Genomic DNA, 16,107 nt, shown 5'->3' with positions numbered 1-16,107 from the left:
TTTGCTGGGGTTTAAGCACACTTGTAAACCAGTAATCATACGGTGCATATCCTCCGAACAATCTCTGTCGATGTCGGATCTTACCCGTGAAGGCAATAAATTCGAAAAGTCCTTCCGAGAAACTTCCGAGGTTGTGCTATTTGATGCTCTGTATCCTACCTTCGCCTGTAATATCCTAAAGGTGTAATTTAGGCTAATTTAGATTTAACCCCAATCCATGTGTATAAATTCCAAGGTTGATATTTCTCCGACATTACGCCGAGCGGCCTGCATGCTGTACTTACCGAGAACCCGATTGGTCCTCAGCATTGATAATGTTTGCTTGGCAATAATGGAGAACTGCTTAACTCAAGATCGGTTTCTGATAGGAATCGGTCCATCTACAATTGCACTATCAGAGGCTGAACTCCCGAGATCGTGTCCAACATGTGCTCAACATGGCCTTTTTCACTGGCTTATTTGAAATAAACAATTCTGATCTGCAGTATAAAGCACTTCTCACGTTTTTGACATAAATATCATATAGATATCCATCTCAAACGCAGGGTCTATTCAAAAAACATCTCATCTTCGCAAACACCTCTCTGAAGCCACATTAAGCCAGTGCTTAATCTACTCATCATGGGAAATCAGAACGAGATTGTTAACGTTGCTGGGGCTTCAAACCCTGCAGCCGAATGGGTTGTTGATGCTCAAGATTTGACTGATCAGGAACATTCTTTGAACTTGTTCCAAGCCCTGAAGCTCTATCCAAAGGCTGTCTTCTGGAGTATGGTTATGTCGACTGCCATTATTATGGATGGCTATGATACCATGTTGATGGGAAATCTCCTCGCTCAGCCAGCATTCCAAAAGCATTATGGCATCCCCGCAAAAGCAGGCAAGTACGAGATTCCAGCAGCATGGCAGTCAGGCCTCAATCAAGGCTCTGCCTGTGGACAAATTATCGGTCTTCTCGCCGCTGGATATATAAGTGAATATATCGGGTTCCGCAAGACAATGTCTATTGGCCTCTTAGCCACGATCGCCCTTATCTTCATTCCTTTTTTTGCTCCAAGTCTCGCTGTTCTTGAAGTTGGACAAGTTATTTTTGGTACATTTCCAAGCCCCAAGAATTTTTGAAGCAGCTCTAATCGGCTACAATAGGTATTCCATTGGGTCTTTTCCAAACAGTCCCTGTCGTTTATGCCATGGAAGTATCGCCAATGTGTCTTCGCCCATACCTTACGACTTATATCAATTTTTGCTGGGCATGTCTATTGATAGTCAATGTTTGAACGGCAACTAACAATTCATAGGCTATTGGCCACCTTATTGGGTCTGGCATTCTTCGCGGCAGTTTGTCAATTAGTGGTGAATGGGGTTTCAGAGTCCCATTTGCAATTCAGTAAGCATTTCCACGCGAGTGAATCTATTTTGATCGATTATTGACTGTTTTAAGATGGGTATGGCCGGTTGTTCTGCTTCCTCTTATCTTTTTCGCCCCTGAGTCACCCTGGTGGCTTGTTCGAAAAGGTCGCATGGAGGAGGCCGGTAATGAGCTCAAAAGGCTTACTTCAGCCCGTAACGAGGGATTCGATATCCAGAAGAACATTAATTTGATTGCTTTTACCATCGAACACGAGCGTGCGCTTAGCTCAGAGACATCCTACATGGCTTGCTTCAAGGGAACAGATCTCAAAAGAACTTTGATCGGTATTGGAATCTACTGCATTCAAACACTGAGTGGAAATCCTCTCCGTGGTTATTCGACATATTTCATGGAAGAGGCCGGTCTTGCAAGCACTATGTCCTTCGATATGACTATCGTGAACTATTCATTGGCGCTTCTCGGCAGCTTCTTTTCGGTAAGGAATTTGTCTTTTAGATTATAAGGCCCTTCAAACTGATGATAATATAGTGGGTCCTCCTACCTATTTATGGTCGCCGATCAATTTACTTCTGGAGTCTTGTGATGATGTTTGTGCTGATGATTTTGATTGGAGCCCTTGGTGTTCCTCAAGCCAAATCCGATAATTCTTCCTACTCTTGGGCCATCGGAGCTATTCTGATCATTTCTTCATTCCTCTACAACTGCTCAATGGGCCCTCTTACGAATACACTCTGCGCTGAGATCCCTACGGCTTTACTTCGCAGCAAATCTATCGTTTTAGCACGTGCTACATACTCCGTGAGCACTATTGTTGCCGGTATCCTTACAACTTACCAGCTTAATAGCACCGCATGGAACTGGGGTGCCAAGACCGGCTTTTTCTGGGCTGGAGGTTGCTTGATCTCTGCAATTTTTGCCTACTTCTTCGTTCCAGAATCCAAAAATCGGACTGTGGCAGAAATGGACATTCTTTTCGAGAAAAAGGTTTCGCTACGACACTTCGCTGAGACACGTGTTGACTTGACCACCGCTACTGAGAAGACGGAACAAAATTGAGGAGAACCAACATCTCAAGACCGGACAAGCTGAAAGTTTCTGTTGTACGTAATGACCAAATACAGATGAAGCTCGTTTTGAAGAATATGTGATTCGACTTTTGAAAGGTCCAAAATGGACTGATAAAGCACATTTGAGTCTCGAAGACTGAAAATAAGACTGAACAATTTTGATGCTGGATAGCAAAGGAGGGTACTTGTCGGTTGACTAGGTTATTACCGAAGCAGACAGCTATTGATATCGTTTCTGTACGTATATAATAGGTGTATGCATATTGGGTAAAAGTGAAGTGTCATTCTAAAATGCTCAGATGAAAGAAGATATAGTAGCTGCCATGCCAAGATCACATGATCTTGGTATGTTGTCAGACGGTTACTGTTTGCTTTGTTTGCATGTTATTTGGACTATTTAGTTTCTGTGGATTTCCCACGTAATTAGCCAATCAATCAATCGTTAACATTTCCTTCCGCCCAATTTGCTGACATATGTCAGCTGATATTCGTTCCAACAGTACTCTAATTTATTTATAATTCTAATTAATATTTATACCTTGGCTGGTATACTTAAAGCCCTCGGTCTTTTTAGTAAAAAGAATTGCACCTACTCAAAGCCATATGATCCCTCAAACCGTACTTCTGAGGAAAGGTTCAAATTCGGTACTCCTCATAGGAGCTTAAGGGAGCTTACAACTTTAGGCTTAACATTGAGTCTCTTAAAGAAGGCAGCTAAAAACGGATTATTCTATAAAAACTCATAGTTTATTTTTCGGCTCGTAGCCGAAATAAGCGTAAACCTTGTTTGGCTTAGTATGTAATTCCAATACATAGCTTCTGCATACACCACCTGGGTGAAACATCTAGGAATATTGGCTCACTAATTTGAAATCATAGCCGTCCTCGTCGCTGCATCACAATGTTTGAGAGATATAAGATTGTCGGAAGACTGATGTTTCCTACGAATGCATTTGCATCTATTCTGTGATAAATGTATGGTTCCAAAGCTCTGAGAGGTCTGTCTCGTTCTTGAAGTGGACTATAACTCAATAAACTCAAGTCCCCACTTTGGCTTTGGTCCTCTCTGACCAATCAGACAACCCTTTAGCCATCTGATTTCTAGCAAAGATGAAAGACAATCAAGATATGTATGAATTACTCTATAAGCTACCAAAAAGAATCAGAAGAAATGCAGGGTATAAATATGAAAGCTAGGTCACTTTTGGTTAGGTTAGGTTGAATCTCCCTAATCTAACGTCCTGTTGTCTGACCCCAATCACCGATAAAGCCAATGTTTTACATCCGGATATTGCGTCAGCCATAGACGAATGGAACTGAACGGGTAGGAGAAGAAGTTCCAGCCAGTTTTCGAATCCGTGTATTGCTGATCGAGCGTCGTTAATACTCAAAGTGAAAAAAGATGAAACGAAATCAAAATCAAAATCAAAACTGGCGCCGAGACTTACATTTGAGCAACTCTGCGACAATACTGTTTTTTTGAGGGCAGACTGTATGGTAGTATACCACTCGGCCTCGGCCTCTTTGCGCACCTCAACAAGCAGTGCCTGGTTCTTAAGAATGGGGCGTATGATTTTGATCACAAGATTCACCACGCTAGGTTATGTCGTTAGCTGAACTCTGTGATTTGTCTTCAGGGTAAATTGACTCAAGGGAGTACTTACCACTCCATAGCAAACAAAACAGATGTGTGGCCACTCCCTGAGTTGGGACCCAAAATAAAGAACATATTGGGGAAATCACTCATCGAAACTGTCCCATAAGCTCCAATGCCTCCAAGATTATCCCAATGTTGCTGTAGACTTTGTCCATCTCGTCCGATCACGGCATCAGCTTTCCATTGCGTGAATTGAAATCCAGTCGCTAAGATCTGTAAATTACCGAGTCAGCATCATAGCCTGAAGTCACTTTTTTTGTAATGAACCTACGATAAAGTCCACTTCATGTTGTTTGCCTGACGCGGTGATCAGACTTTTCGGCCCGACTTTTGTGATAGTGTCTTTGACTAGCTGTACTTTGGGACTATAAAGAGAGCGAATGTATTTATTATCCAAGATTCGCCGTCTGCATCCCAAATCATGCTCAGGTGTAAGCAAAGGGCGGTATCTCTCTAAGACATAAGCGTTAGAAATGAACATGAGATGTGAATGAGCTGAGATTTCTTCTGGACGAAAGAATTCTTACCTGGCGCGTGGTCGTTGATGTACTGCTGGCTGATGTCAAGCCTCTCTTTTCTGGATTTTTGCCCTTGTGAATCATTGTAGAATTGAGCAAGGGATGAATCCAGAATCCAGAAGACAAGCCATCTCAGAAACATCAAGAGAATGGGGAAGTAGGAGAAGATTGCATGGTATACCTTTCCGAATTGAAAGTTTCCGACAGTCATAGGTATGTAATGTTGTGAGCTCTATAATTTTTGAATTTAGAATGAGATAAAAAAGTTTAGAAACTTGGGGATTTGGTTGAAACATGATGAACAACCATAATTACGTACCCGAATAAATTGCGTGAGGCTACCGACATCCTCTATGATAGCAGGAACGACTTGAGATCCGGAACCTAGGAACTAATTAGCTTTGGCTTTCTCCAATGTTATGAGGGATGTAAATCATACATCCATTACCGATAACTGCCACTTTGCGGCCCCGTAGATCATAGTCTTTGTCCCACTTAGCTGTATGAACGACCGGGCCTTCAAAATTCTCAATGCCAGGTAAAACTGGGTATTTGGGGTTTGTATATCCTCCAACGGCAGAAATCAACACTTTTGCCTCATGGATAAAATCATTTCCTGTTTTCAAATCGGAGAGGTATATATGCCAGGTGTTCGAACATTCCATCCATTTGGCGCCTTTCCACTCGGTCTGCAGCCTTGTGCGTTCGGGAACTCGGTATGCATTAGCCACATTTTGAACATATGCTAGGATTTCCGATTGAGATGGGAAGAGGCTAGTAAATTGAGGATTGGGAAACCATGAGAGCGAGTATAACACCCCTGGAATATCAACTCCACATCCAGGATCTATTGCGGTACTATTAGCATTCCAAAACTTATCAATCCAGTCAGTAGTATCATGAAAAAACTTTACACTTGTTCGCTGCCCAGGCTCCGCCTAGCTCTGAAGCTCTATCATAGAGTACGAAGTCATTCACTTTGAGTTGTCGTTGAAGCTGACAAGCCATATTAATGCCTGATAGGCCAGCCCCAATGATGACAACATCACTTTGAAGGGTATTTTGCTTCTCCATGGTCTAATATTCGAATATGGTGTAGAAATGAGAAGAAGAGTATGGAGGTCAAAGTTCATATTTATGCGATAGCTCTGACAAGCGACGACAATGGAAGAGGAGACTCGATGATAATCTTGTCGATCCATTTAAGTAATATCTCCGAGATATTCGAGCTTGGCCGGGTGGAAGTGCCTAGGTTGGAGCTCTAGCCGCTAATGGATACATGCATGCGTGTTTGCATAGTTCGCCCCCATCACTAGCCGCAAATCAATATGATTCCGTGGAGATATCCATATTATTGCTTCAATTTGCAACCTTGCTCAGAAATCACTCAGATCGCTCTTTTCATTAGAAACCCGACTGAAGTTATATCCGAGACACCTTTAAGGGCGAAGGATCAACTAGCAAAGTGTGAATACGTTGGAATTGGGGGAGGGGGCTAGTGGTTGAATCTTTGTATACGATCTGCATTTTCGAACTTGGCTAGATGGAAGTTCCGAGGTTGGAACTCTAGCCGCTAAAGGATCTATAGATACATACATGTGTGTTTGTATAGTTCGCCCCCATCACTAGCCGCAAATTAATATAATTCTGTGGAGACATCCATCTTGTTGCTCAGAAATCGCTCAGATTGCTCTTTTCATTAGAAACCCGACTGAAGTTATATCCGAGGCTCCTTTAAGGGCGAAGGATCAACTAGCAAAGTGTTAATACGTTGGAATTGGGTGTATGTGGGGGGACGGCTAGGGATAGAGGTTGAATCTTTACATATGATCTGCATTTTAATGAAGGATTGAAGGTCAATGCTTATTCAGATTCACCAGCGTGAAATTAAATTTTGCTTCATTGCACGCTAAATGTTGATTATTCAGTATCTCTGAATATAAATACGGCTTTATATGTGAACTACAGAGCGTCCTTGCAAATGATCTATAGACGTCGGTAAATAAAGTGAAGTGACAGTATTTTAAATCAACACACTCTTCTCTTGTAGCATCTGCAAGTGAAGCCGGAACTAGCTTATTTAGTTCATTATCTTTACGTATGGTGGGGTAAAACAAGGCGTTGATAGAAAATGTTGAAGCCATTCATTTGTATTGTGTGATGGGCTGGTTCTAGTGAGATTGCTCTCTAGAATTGTCTTCATCTACACTTCAAATTGCAGACTGCGCAAGTTTTCTCGTCTGTGCTCTTGGCCCCCTAACGCAGATCTCAGTTATTCAATTGATTCTTCAGAATGCTTAATTTTTAAATTGGCCTAAACTGGCCTAAATTGGCCTAGATTCGGCAGGATTTGGCTTTCTACCAGTCTAATAATGACATTATGCCTGATAAATAGTTAATTCTTCTGCAATTCCGACATTTTGGTTAAGTGGAGTTTTTGTGGGGCGAGATATGTCTTCATGCAAGTACTTAGTAAAGCTGGTAGGTGGGTCTGCTTTGGATGTTTTCGGCAGTATCAAGCTAACCTTCCCATCTCTTTAGATATTATGACTAGTCGCATTCGGAATTCTGCCATGCCTGTTATTTCAGATCAATACCTTTTTCCAAATATAGATACTTCGATAATCTCCTATGCAATCACTGTTTTAGAAATATAATATAAGCTGATCACATGTTGATCGGTCTTAAGGCTACCCCCGAATACATATCCTCCATATTCCCGAACTCATGATAAAGCCATGGGGCCGTTTGAGATGACGAAACATCCACATAATTCATTACATGAAACTATTGGAATATCCCGTCGTTGCAATAAAGAGTAGTACTCCAGCCAACGTGGTAGATACCTATCCGGTTCCTTCCACATGGTGGTTTGAATCTCGATAATTGGATCACAGGAATAGTCCACTAACGGAATTATGCATCAATCCATCCAGAGGTCCCATATTTGATAAAAATGTCCGAGCCGCTCTTCCAGATCGATTACGATATTTCTTCATTCTAAGTTAGAACTACTCTAGTTAATAACCCCTGTGGCATATCATACCATCTGTTCACTAATTTGAAGACTGAGAAAGTGGGGGCTAGCCCTGAATGGTCATGCTGCCGAGGTAATAATCACTAGATGTGTAATGTAGGATTGTGACAATATTTAAAAGCTTCGCTCAAAATCTCAAATCTCCAATACTTTAACTTAGTGCATTCCGACCAATTGTATCACTAGCGATCGCCTTTGGTTTATGACCTTCACAATGGCATCTTGGGGATATGTTCTTTCATTGCTTGGCCTCTTGTTACTCCGTCAATCCCTAGAGAAGCAGACGGCGCTGTGCCTGGCGGAAAATATTTTTCTCATCATAATCCAATACGTTGACCTCAAATGGAAGTCGTATCCCATTATATTGACGTTTTTCCTTGCGTCTGCCTTCTTGAAAACACAGTTTGAGTATTTCAATTTGAAGCAAGCGACAAAAAATGGATGCACGCGAGCCTCTCAGCTGACTTCCATGTCCAAAGATCAAAGTGCTCAATGTCCTTTTTCCGCTGATTTAAACAAAATCTCCGAATCCAAATTAACAAATTTTAGGAGAAAGGAGCTTTCGAAATGGAACAAAGCAGCCTCAGAACAGGCAGATGTGTACGGAAAAGTTACAATGTACCCATGTGTTCTGAGACATATCCGTCTTGCCCCCAGCGGTTTCAAAGATGAATTTTCTCATACATATCTCTACATTGGTGTTCCAATCGGTCTGCGTGCTTGCTACAGTCCTTTGATATCTGTAGACTCGCCACCTGAGTCCCGAGCTTGGTATAACAAGGCCTTCTTCAGCATCAGACCCCAAGACAATTTGTTCAGAGGAGGAGCGGCTCTATCATTAGCACAGAAGCTCGAAGAATTTCTTCTTACTGAGGTTCGCAGTCAAATCCCCCTTGGTTGAGACCATCATAGATTGAAATCCTTATGACTGATAATATTTCAGGGCGAAAACCCCAACGAATGGGGATATTGTTATTTCTTGACTCTGCCAAGCGCCAATGGCCAGTCATTCAACCCTTTATCCTTCTACTATCTGTACACACCCGAAAAGAAGCTCGGTGCAATGATTATTCAGCTGGACACTTCCTACGTGACTCGAAGGCTGTGGTTTGCACGCAATTGCCGAGAAGAGGGATCAAAAAGTGGTCCCTTCACTTTCCGATGCAAATTCGAGAAAGACTTACAAATCTCACCTTTCATGCCTGTATCCGGGGCCAACTATGTTATTGATAGTTCTGATCCTTTAGCCAGTCCCAATAATCATGCCAATCTCCTGATAAACTTGAGAAACGGCAACGAGAGTTTCATGCTCGGTCGAGTCACCACGATATCAGAGCCCCTGGTTGTTGAAGAGGCGAGTTTTGGCTCCAGATTACTTTTCCTCGCAAAGTGGTGGTATATTCCAACAGGTGGCTTTATAGCCTTCAGGATTCTCAGAGAAGCTGCTAGGATTTACCTCAAGCAACCTAAAGAAAATCTTAACATCCAAACACGAACGGAGCAGTCAACAACATCAATCGCAAGATACGCCAGCAAATCTGAAATGTAAGTGTTTCTTCTCCGTGCTAGATATGAGGCCTTGAGAATACATTTCTGACTAGTTTGCAGGCTGATGGAGAAATATTTCTTCACAATCCTTTCCGCTATGGTGGGCCACCAGACGGCCATCAAGAGCGTGAAATATGAAACTCCAGGGGAGCATTGCGAGAGAATACGGTTCATTGGCTCCAGCGTCACGTCTGAGAAAACCAGAGGATGTCCTATGGCCGGAAATGAAATCGTGGACGATGATGGACATGAGCAGATCACGTTCAAAGTCACTACCCCGACATTTTTCACCCGATTTTTCCACTACAATTCGCCCCTTGCTGCCATCAGAAGTGAGCTTCTCGATGACGAAAAAACTCGAACAGTCTGGTGTTCGCATCCCGAGAAATTCGCATCCCTATTCTCTGGAACCCAAAAGGAAGAATATCTCGAGTCTCCGGATTGGCGCTGGAAAGTCATCAAAAGTCTCAGAACTGCCCCGCTGGCAACCAACTTTCCTCGAAAAGTGCGTTATGAGCCATGCAAGGGATTATCTGCGACAGATATTCTGGTTTTACAGCTTCTTCCCAAAGATAAAATCGATGTCTACAGACGCGACCTTCTACAGGTATTTCTCAGCTACTGGTTGGGTTCCATCTCGTGGCCTGTGAACACAGACTTTGAGCTGCTTGGCCTGAGTGGTGATGGTATGGTTACTGTATACGAGGCATTTTTCAAGACTGTTCTTGTCATTTTGATGCTTTTTGTATATGATGAAACCATGAGGCAGTCAGCTGCAGTCTGGTATCTACCTCTTGGATTGTTCGCATTGGGAGGTCTAAACATCTGGGCATGTATTAAATCTATTTTCTAGAATCTGCCAATATGATAATTCCGCAATATTTCCAATGCATACAGATGTTTTGTACTACCGAAGATAGATTATAGATAACACTGATTTGGGCCTACTAGAAATTACCTGACTTGATATGAATGGATTTTTCGCTTAACAATCATCAAAAGTTTTGAAAAATTCATGGGCCTTAATAAAGGGACTCGATGATTGCGGCCGATTTCACTCCTATCAAATCATTCAGTTTTGTACGATTTTACAATTGGTTCGATCTGAAAAGTTGACTGTGCCTTTCACGTGATAGGTATTGTTGCCAAGGCTGTCCTCCTTGAAGATCCGGACTCTCCCTCAAAGAGATTCCATAAAATTTGGGATCTCAATCATTCATATTTTCATTAGCCACGCAAAACCTCTCAAGCTAAAATAGTATGGAGGGCCGGCGGCTCCAGCCCCGGCTGATATTAGCAGCTAGGTTCCTTTAGAGGATTCTATGGGCATCAATATTCCCTCACGACGGTCATTAATCAACAGCAACTTGCAGTCCTATTAGATAGTCCCGAGCTCCAGTGGTTCATGATCGTCGATGGCGGACCGTGGACGGCGCTCCATAAGTATTACTATGCGCCCTACACAAAGCTCTTCGTCTGGAGCCTCTACGACATCTGGCAGAAGCTGCACAGCCACACCGTCTTCGCCCCGGAATACCTTCTCAACTCGCACCCGCACGAGGACCACTACGAGGAGCTGATGGACCTTCTCAAATCCTCACTGCCCGACGAGTTCCAGATACACGAGACAAGTCCCATGTACTTCAACTCCTTCATCCTGCCCTACCAGCAGCCCACGCCTAAGGCCGGGAGCGTCCAGGAGACGAGAGACTATCTCGCTGGTGACTGAGAAGACGGCCCGGTCGCTGGACTACAATATCGAGGGTCACGTCACCGTCTTTAAGCCCACCATTTCCAGATGACTCGTATTCATCCTGAGCAGCCTCAAAGCCCTCGTCCTGGGCACGGTGGCCACCCTGTGAGTCAAGGACGTGTTTTCTGACCTTTTCCACAAGCATGGCGCCTGGGATGCAGTCAGCTGGCTCGATGAATTTGGCGACATGAAGCTCTAGAGCGCTAGACTCTATTATCTCCGAGGTACGAACAAGCAGACGGTGGCGTTTGTGGGCGACAAGCCCCCCGTCATCCCGGAGCCCGGCTTCCACATGCACGCCACCATGGAGTTGTTTACGCTGGCCAGGATCGACCGGAGCCGCTTGTCCATCACTGATGGCTACCAATGCCCCCTCGACTTTGGCTCCTATGCCTTTATCAAGACCAAGACCAAGACCACCGAAGGCCCTCATGTCTCTGCCTCAGCCTGTCACGACAAGAACAAAAACACTGCCCTGTACTTCACCCCGGAGGCCGGGCTTCGTCTCTTAAACAGCCCTAACTTCTCTCTCAAGCTTAACTACGGTGCCGGTGCCTACTCCGGCACGGTCCGGTACGAGGGCAAGGGCCTCGGCATCGCCATTGCCGATATCAAGACCCCGCCCCTGACCCTCCAGCACAAGAACAAGTACTTTCACATTCGCGGCTTCACCATCACCAAGGCCATGCACGATGCCGGCAAGACCCGCCGGCTGACCTGCCGGCTATCGACTACAACTTGCCTGGCCACGATCACAACAACCCCAAGAAGCCTAAGGAACCCGACAGGTGGCTGATCGAGCTGACAATCGGTTTAATGCTCCTGGCCATGAGCGTTGCTACCATTATCGTCGCCGTCACCGCCTTCTGCGAGGCCGAGGCCGACATCGTCGCCTTCGAGGAGGCAGCCAAGGACATCATCGTCATGCTGGACAAGCATCCCAGCTGGCCAGCCAGGAGACGGGGCAGGGAGCTGCGGGCACGGCCCGTCTGCAAAGATATCCACATCTTCGAATCCTGTTCAAGGAGTACCCGTTGAGGCCCGGGTGAAGCTAGCCGACATCAAGAGGACGGTCCAGCAGAAGATGAACTTCATAGACAAGGATGATCTCAACAATCTGTTCTACAAAGTGATGGCCACTGATGGTGATTTCGATATAACCGACCCCTTTCATAAATTACCAATTTATGAAAGGGGCCGGCTAGTTGTTAGCTCGGAATAGACAATTATTAGTTTGCGGATGTGTTGCTGTTTAGTATAAAATTTTTGTGGGGGCTAACCTATTTTGGTCATCGGGTTTTGACCGAGACGAGACAGCTAGAAAATATAGGAAATGACGAGTGATGTAATTGAGCATAGCCTGTTTTCTATCTTAATTACTGAGAACCGATGGACGCTTTATAATCGTTGAGTTCCATAGTTATGTCGGAAATCCACCCGACCGGTATATTGCACGCCAATCTTGGGATTCATCAAAAGATTCATTTGTCTAGGCTTTGGTCCTAGTCCTGTAACAAACACAGAGCTGAAACCATTCTGAACTCGAATAAATTGATGAAATGGCATAAAAACTTATTGTTTTATTTTTAGGCAATGAATCCAGACATTAATTTTCAAATGAGGGTCTCGCTTTAGAACTAATGAGTGGTCAGACATATCAGAGGTTGAGGCAGGTGGGCAACCTCTAAATGAAACTTCTAATATGGCCCCCATCCTAGCCCAGGCTGTGAAATTTCTAAGGTTGTGAAATTTCTATGGGTCAAGGATGAGGCTCTAGATAATATTGGGGGCTATGATCGTAGTATTTAATATATGAGACCAACCCGTTAGCGCTTCCTCGATTATACAATTCCAAGCCCTCTAAGCCTTGGAAGATATACTCTGTCCAAAATTCAAGATGTTGCTCTTGGACAACAGAGTGCTAGCTCTGGTAATGGTCTGTTTTTTGCAGATATCCTTCGCCAGCCTACTAGAGAAACGTGCTATGCCTCTTTTTATCAGGCAATGGCAGCTCTGGCACACCTATAGCGGAGTAGTCAACCAAGTAGACCCCTTTACTGCGCCGACGATACCAGCCAGCATTCCCTATGGCTATATAGGATCGAACAACGGAAAGATCTCATCTTTCCTTTTCCAGGCGCAGCCTGAAGATTGCGACAATACAAATGTTCAAGCGGTGAAGGTACTGGGCGAAGGTTCTTACGGAGTGGTGTATAAGGGCAAGGTTGTTGAACCGGCATCCCAAGCCGGTACATTTGTGGCAGTCAAATACACCAAGTCGAGAAATCCGACAGCAAGAATGTTGACTGGTGCGCGTATCCAGTCGAGCATCGACAGCCAATATGTCCTCAAGGTTTATGGTTATTTTCAGACTCAGCAGGGTACAGGTGGTTTGATTACGCCCATTATCGCCGGTGGTGGGCTAAGAGATCAGACAATTGATATTCAAGGTGTGGGCGAGAGCATGGTTAATAAGGTATTCAAGCAAATTCTCCAGGGGGTATCTGCCCTCCATAGCCGAAGGGTGATGCATCGTGATATCAAGCCTGATAATATCCTGTGGGATGGTACTACTGCTTATATCGCCGACATGGACACCGCATCGACAGAGTCATCTACGAGAGAGATTGTTGTGGCCAAGGGAGATGGAATTGGTACTCCTGGATACATTTCGCCTGGTAAGAACACCGATCTTTTTGTTCATATCAAAATGGCAGGCTCGCTTCTATAGTTGAGTTGGAACTAAAAGGCTCGAACTAGAACAATTGAATCTCCAAATGTACACCAAATCAGTTGATGTCTTCGCAGTGGGCATGACATGGGTAAGTTCAAACCTTCAAACTTGGAAAGGAATGATCGCACACTAATCATTAGCTGGTAATTAGGTGAGGATGAACGTCAATGAGATGTGGGAAGGAAAGCCATTCCTAAAGTTCTGGAAGGCCGTTGTGCAGCCAGTGAGTGGAAACATGTACAACACACCACAGGAAGTCAGTTCCATACTTCAGGAGTACGAAATATCCCGGGATATGCGGAACCTTTTGAAAGATGTGCTTTGTGGACCAGCTGAGCGTATAACCATTGACCAGTTTTTGGCTCGCTGGCGCACAATAAAAGGCTGATACCTAGGTCTCTCAAAAAAAAAAAAAAAAAAAAAAAAAAAAAAACCCCCGGCCAGGCATTGGGTTAGGTTCGAGAATCTCGTTGTGCTGTTTGGCACATACCCTCTCATAAATCAATTTATTCAATTTATTACGGACACACGGGGACCCAAATGAAAAACTTTCATCATCTCCATCTTTTTATCCAAATTTATCAACCATAACCTTGCTTTTCCAAAATAGACGTTGGGATAGCCTATTACTCCCTTGCTTGAGGAAACAACATCTCGGGTTCCTGACTTGTAAAGGCGTGGGATTAGGCTAATGCAAGTGAGAACTTGGCATTAAGCTATTACAGCGCGGTTGAATCCTGGTTGAATTGGTGATGAGTCAACTAATGTTTACTGTTACTGGCGGTCGGGAGTCGGCGACGTATCAACGATCGATCGCCCAATAATCGCGAAAATATCATAGATACTATAGACTAGATTCACCGCCTATCTAAAGTATCCCAACAGGACTTCAAGAGTTGTTCTTGTAATATGCTAGATCCTTGCTTCGAACCATTCCTCGCCCGTCTTATTATAGCCTACGTCAACTTTGGTTCTTCTCTCATTTACAGCCCTCCATCCGTATTAGATTTATCAACTCTTCCAATAAGAATAGACAAAACCCTACAGAGAATTCAGCCTCCACTGATCTGTCAGCACTTAGAATGGCTTCCTAGAGAAGTATAAGACACAACGAGTAGGCTTTGATCAACAGAAATAGGCGTTCAACTACTCTTGCCAATCCAACATCCCTTCGATAATCGTCTCTTTCCCTCATGTTATAAAGTCTAAATCCTGCACAACTGATACTATTGTTTAGTCAGGGGTCCTGGATTCAGAGAAAATATAAAGAGTCTATGTCAAATTGCCGAGTATGACATCTCCACCCCATCGGTCACCCGTGCCCTCATCAGTGACCGCGTAAAGAGCAATATTCTCACGAAAAGACTCTCGCCGAGCATAGAGGGCTGCATAGAAAATCAGCAAGGACCCCTTTCCCATAGATGCGGCCGCCCTCGATATCGCCAGACCAAGGATCATGGGTCTAACCATACGTATTTTTTTTGGCCAGGAAACACATCGATGTAACCATTCAGAGCCATCCATAGACCAAAACCTGGCCCTTATTGAATTTGCTCAAAAATTCTAAAGGCATGATTGAGCTTTAAAGATCTCTCTAAGCATTCCGCGATCGGACGAATACTGCCTCAGGACCTTGATAGCTTCCATTGTACTTCAAGGTTGCTTGTACGAACGATTGCAGTAGTCGGGGTTGGCTCTCATTGTCAGACTTAGGGCTTCCAACAGTAATATCTTGGTAGACATTTTAGATGAATGTCAGAATGTGTTTAAAATTGAAACTTGATGGCAAGTTTGCTGCTGGTCGAATATTCAAGGAGCAAAGACAGGGTAACTAACGAACTATGATAGAGTTTTAGTCACACCGGGTAGATTAAGCGCTAGTCTATGTTTGGACTAATCGTGCAATGGCCCTCTTCATGAAGTTCTCTCGTTCTCCTTTCTCATTGTAGGCCGAGAACATATAAAGAAGTGTGGTTGAGGTTAGATGAACAGTATATTGAAGTTAATGCAGTGATTGATCCCTGAAGGACCATTTCAACTTTCAGTGACCGACATGCACTTCATATCAGCGGAGACCGCCTCGTTTCCGAAATGGGAACAGGAATAGAATGATCTTGGGGCGCTCGCTACAATCGGACAGGCCGATAGTTCATCGAAAAATTGAACTTCCACCATTCAATAAATTTAACACCTACTGATCGGCTGACCGACAATATTTTCCGCTGATGTTTATCGGTATTCGAAAGCCCGAGATGCTGTTACCTTAAGCAAGGGAATCTGTGACCCCGTAAGTGCTCGCATAGGAGCCGGTTCTAGGTACCTAAGAGTTTCCCAGAGTTCCTATTTAACTCATGGCGGGTTCGGGCTTTTGAGTAGTTGTTTTAGCGAGATTTAGTATAGTTCCAAAGGAACTCTCATTTC

At 44.0% G+C, this 16,107-nt stretch overlaps 6 protein-coding genes across 6 annotated transcripts; 5 read left to right on the top strand and 1 right to left on the bottom strand.

Moving 5' to 3' along the window:
* Window positions 1-621: 621 nt before the first annotated feature.
* N7495_003506 (uncharacterized protein) lies at window positions 622-2,428 on the top strand (the record flags this gene model as incomplete). Its single annotated transcript, XM_057206157.1, has 5 exons — window positions 622-1,093; window positions 1,147-1,250; window positions 1,299-1,387; window positions 1,442-1,847; window positions 1,901-2,428. The coding sequence occupies 5 exons, from the start codon at window positions 622-624 to the stop codon at window positions 2,426-2,428; spliced, it is 1,599 nt and encodes a 532-aa protein (XP_057063837.1).
* Window positions 2,429-3,697: 1,269 nt separating this feature from the next.
* Window positions 3,698-5,688, bottom strand: N7495_003505 (flavin-containing monooxygenase; the record flags this gene model as incomplete). The annotated part of the gene is made up of 8 exons (XM_057206156.1): window positions 3,698-3,805; window positions 3,888-4,035; window positions 4,104-4,309; window positions 4,368-4,549; window positions 4,624-4,846; window positions 4,934-4,998; window positions 5,054-5,461; window positions 5,529-5,688. 8 exons carry the CDS (start codon window positions 5,686-5,688, stop codon window positions 3,698-3,700), a joined length of 1,500 nt encoding a protein of 499 aa, XP_057063836.1.
* A 2,579-nt stretch (window positions 5,689-8,267) lies between these two features.
* On the top strand, window positions 8,268-9,200 carry N7495_003504 (DUF1365-domain-containing protein; the record flags this gene model as incomplete). The annotated part of the gene is made up of 2 exons (XM_057206155.1): window positions 8,268-8,525; window positions 8,595-9,200. The coding sequence occupies 2 exons, from the start codon at window positions 8,268-8,270 to the stop codon at window positions 9,198-9,200; spliced, it is 864 nt and encodes a 287-aa protein (XP_057063835.1).
* Window positions 9,201-9,296: 96 nt separating this feature from the next.
* Window positions 9,297-11,748, top strand: N7495_003503 (uncharacterized protein; the record flags this gene model as incomplete). The annotated part of the gene is made up of 3 exons (XM_057206154.1): window positions 9,297-10,032; window positions 10,573-10,920; window positions 11,177-11,748. The coding sequence occupies 3 exons, from the start codon at window positions 9,297-9,299 to the stop codon at window positions 11,746-11,748; spliced, it is 1,656 nt and encodes a 551-aa protein (XP_057063834.1).
* A 20-nt stretch (window positions 11,749-11,768) lies between these two features.
* Window positions 11,769-11,990, top strand: N7495_003502 (uncharacterized protein; the record flags this gene model as incomplete). The annotated part of the gene is made up of 1 exon (XM_057206153.1): window positions 11,769-11,990. The coding sequence occupies one exon, from the start codon at window positions 11,769-11,771 to the stop codon at window positions 11,988-11,990; it is 222 nt and encodes a 73-aa protein (XP_057063833.1).
* An 859-nt stretch (window positions 11,991-12,849) lies between these two features.
* Window positions 12,850-14,074, top strand: N7495_003501 (serine/threonine protein kinase; the record flags this gene model as incomplete). The annotated part of the gene is made up of 3 exons (XM_057206152.1): window positions 12,850-13,630; window positions 13,713-13,774; window positions 13,838-14,074. 3 exons carry the CDS (start codon window positions 12,850-12,852, stop codon window positions 14,072-14,074), a joined length of 1,080 nt encoding a protein of 359 aa, XP_057063832.1.
* Window positions 14,075-16,107: the final 2,033 nt, after the last annotated feature.

The sequence above is a fragment of the Penicillium taxi genome (assembly GCF_028828555.1).
Source record: "Penicillium taxi strain IBT 34144 chromosome Unknown utg000003l_segment0_segment0, whole genome shotgun sequence".
NCBI lineage: Eukaryota > Fungi > Ascomycota > Eurotiomycetes > Eurotiales > Aspergillaceae > Penicillium > Penicillium taxi.
This window is presented reverse-complemented; position numbering and strand designations above follow the sequence as displayed.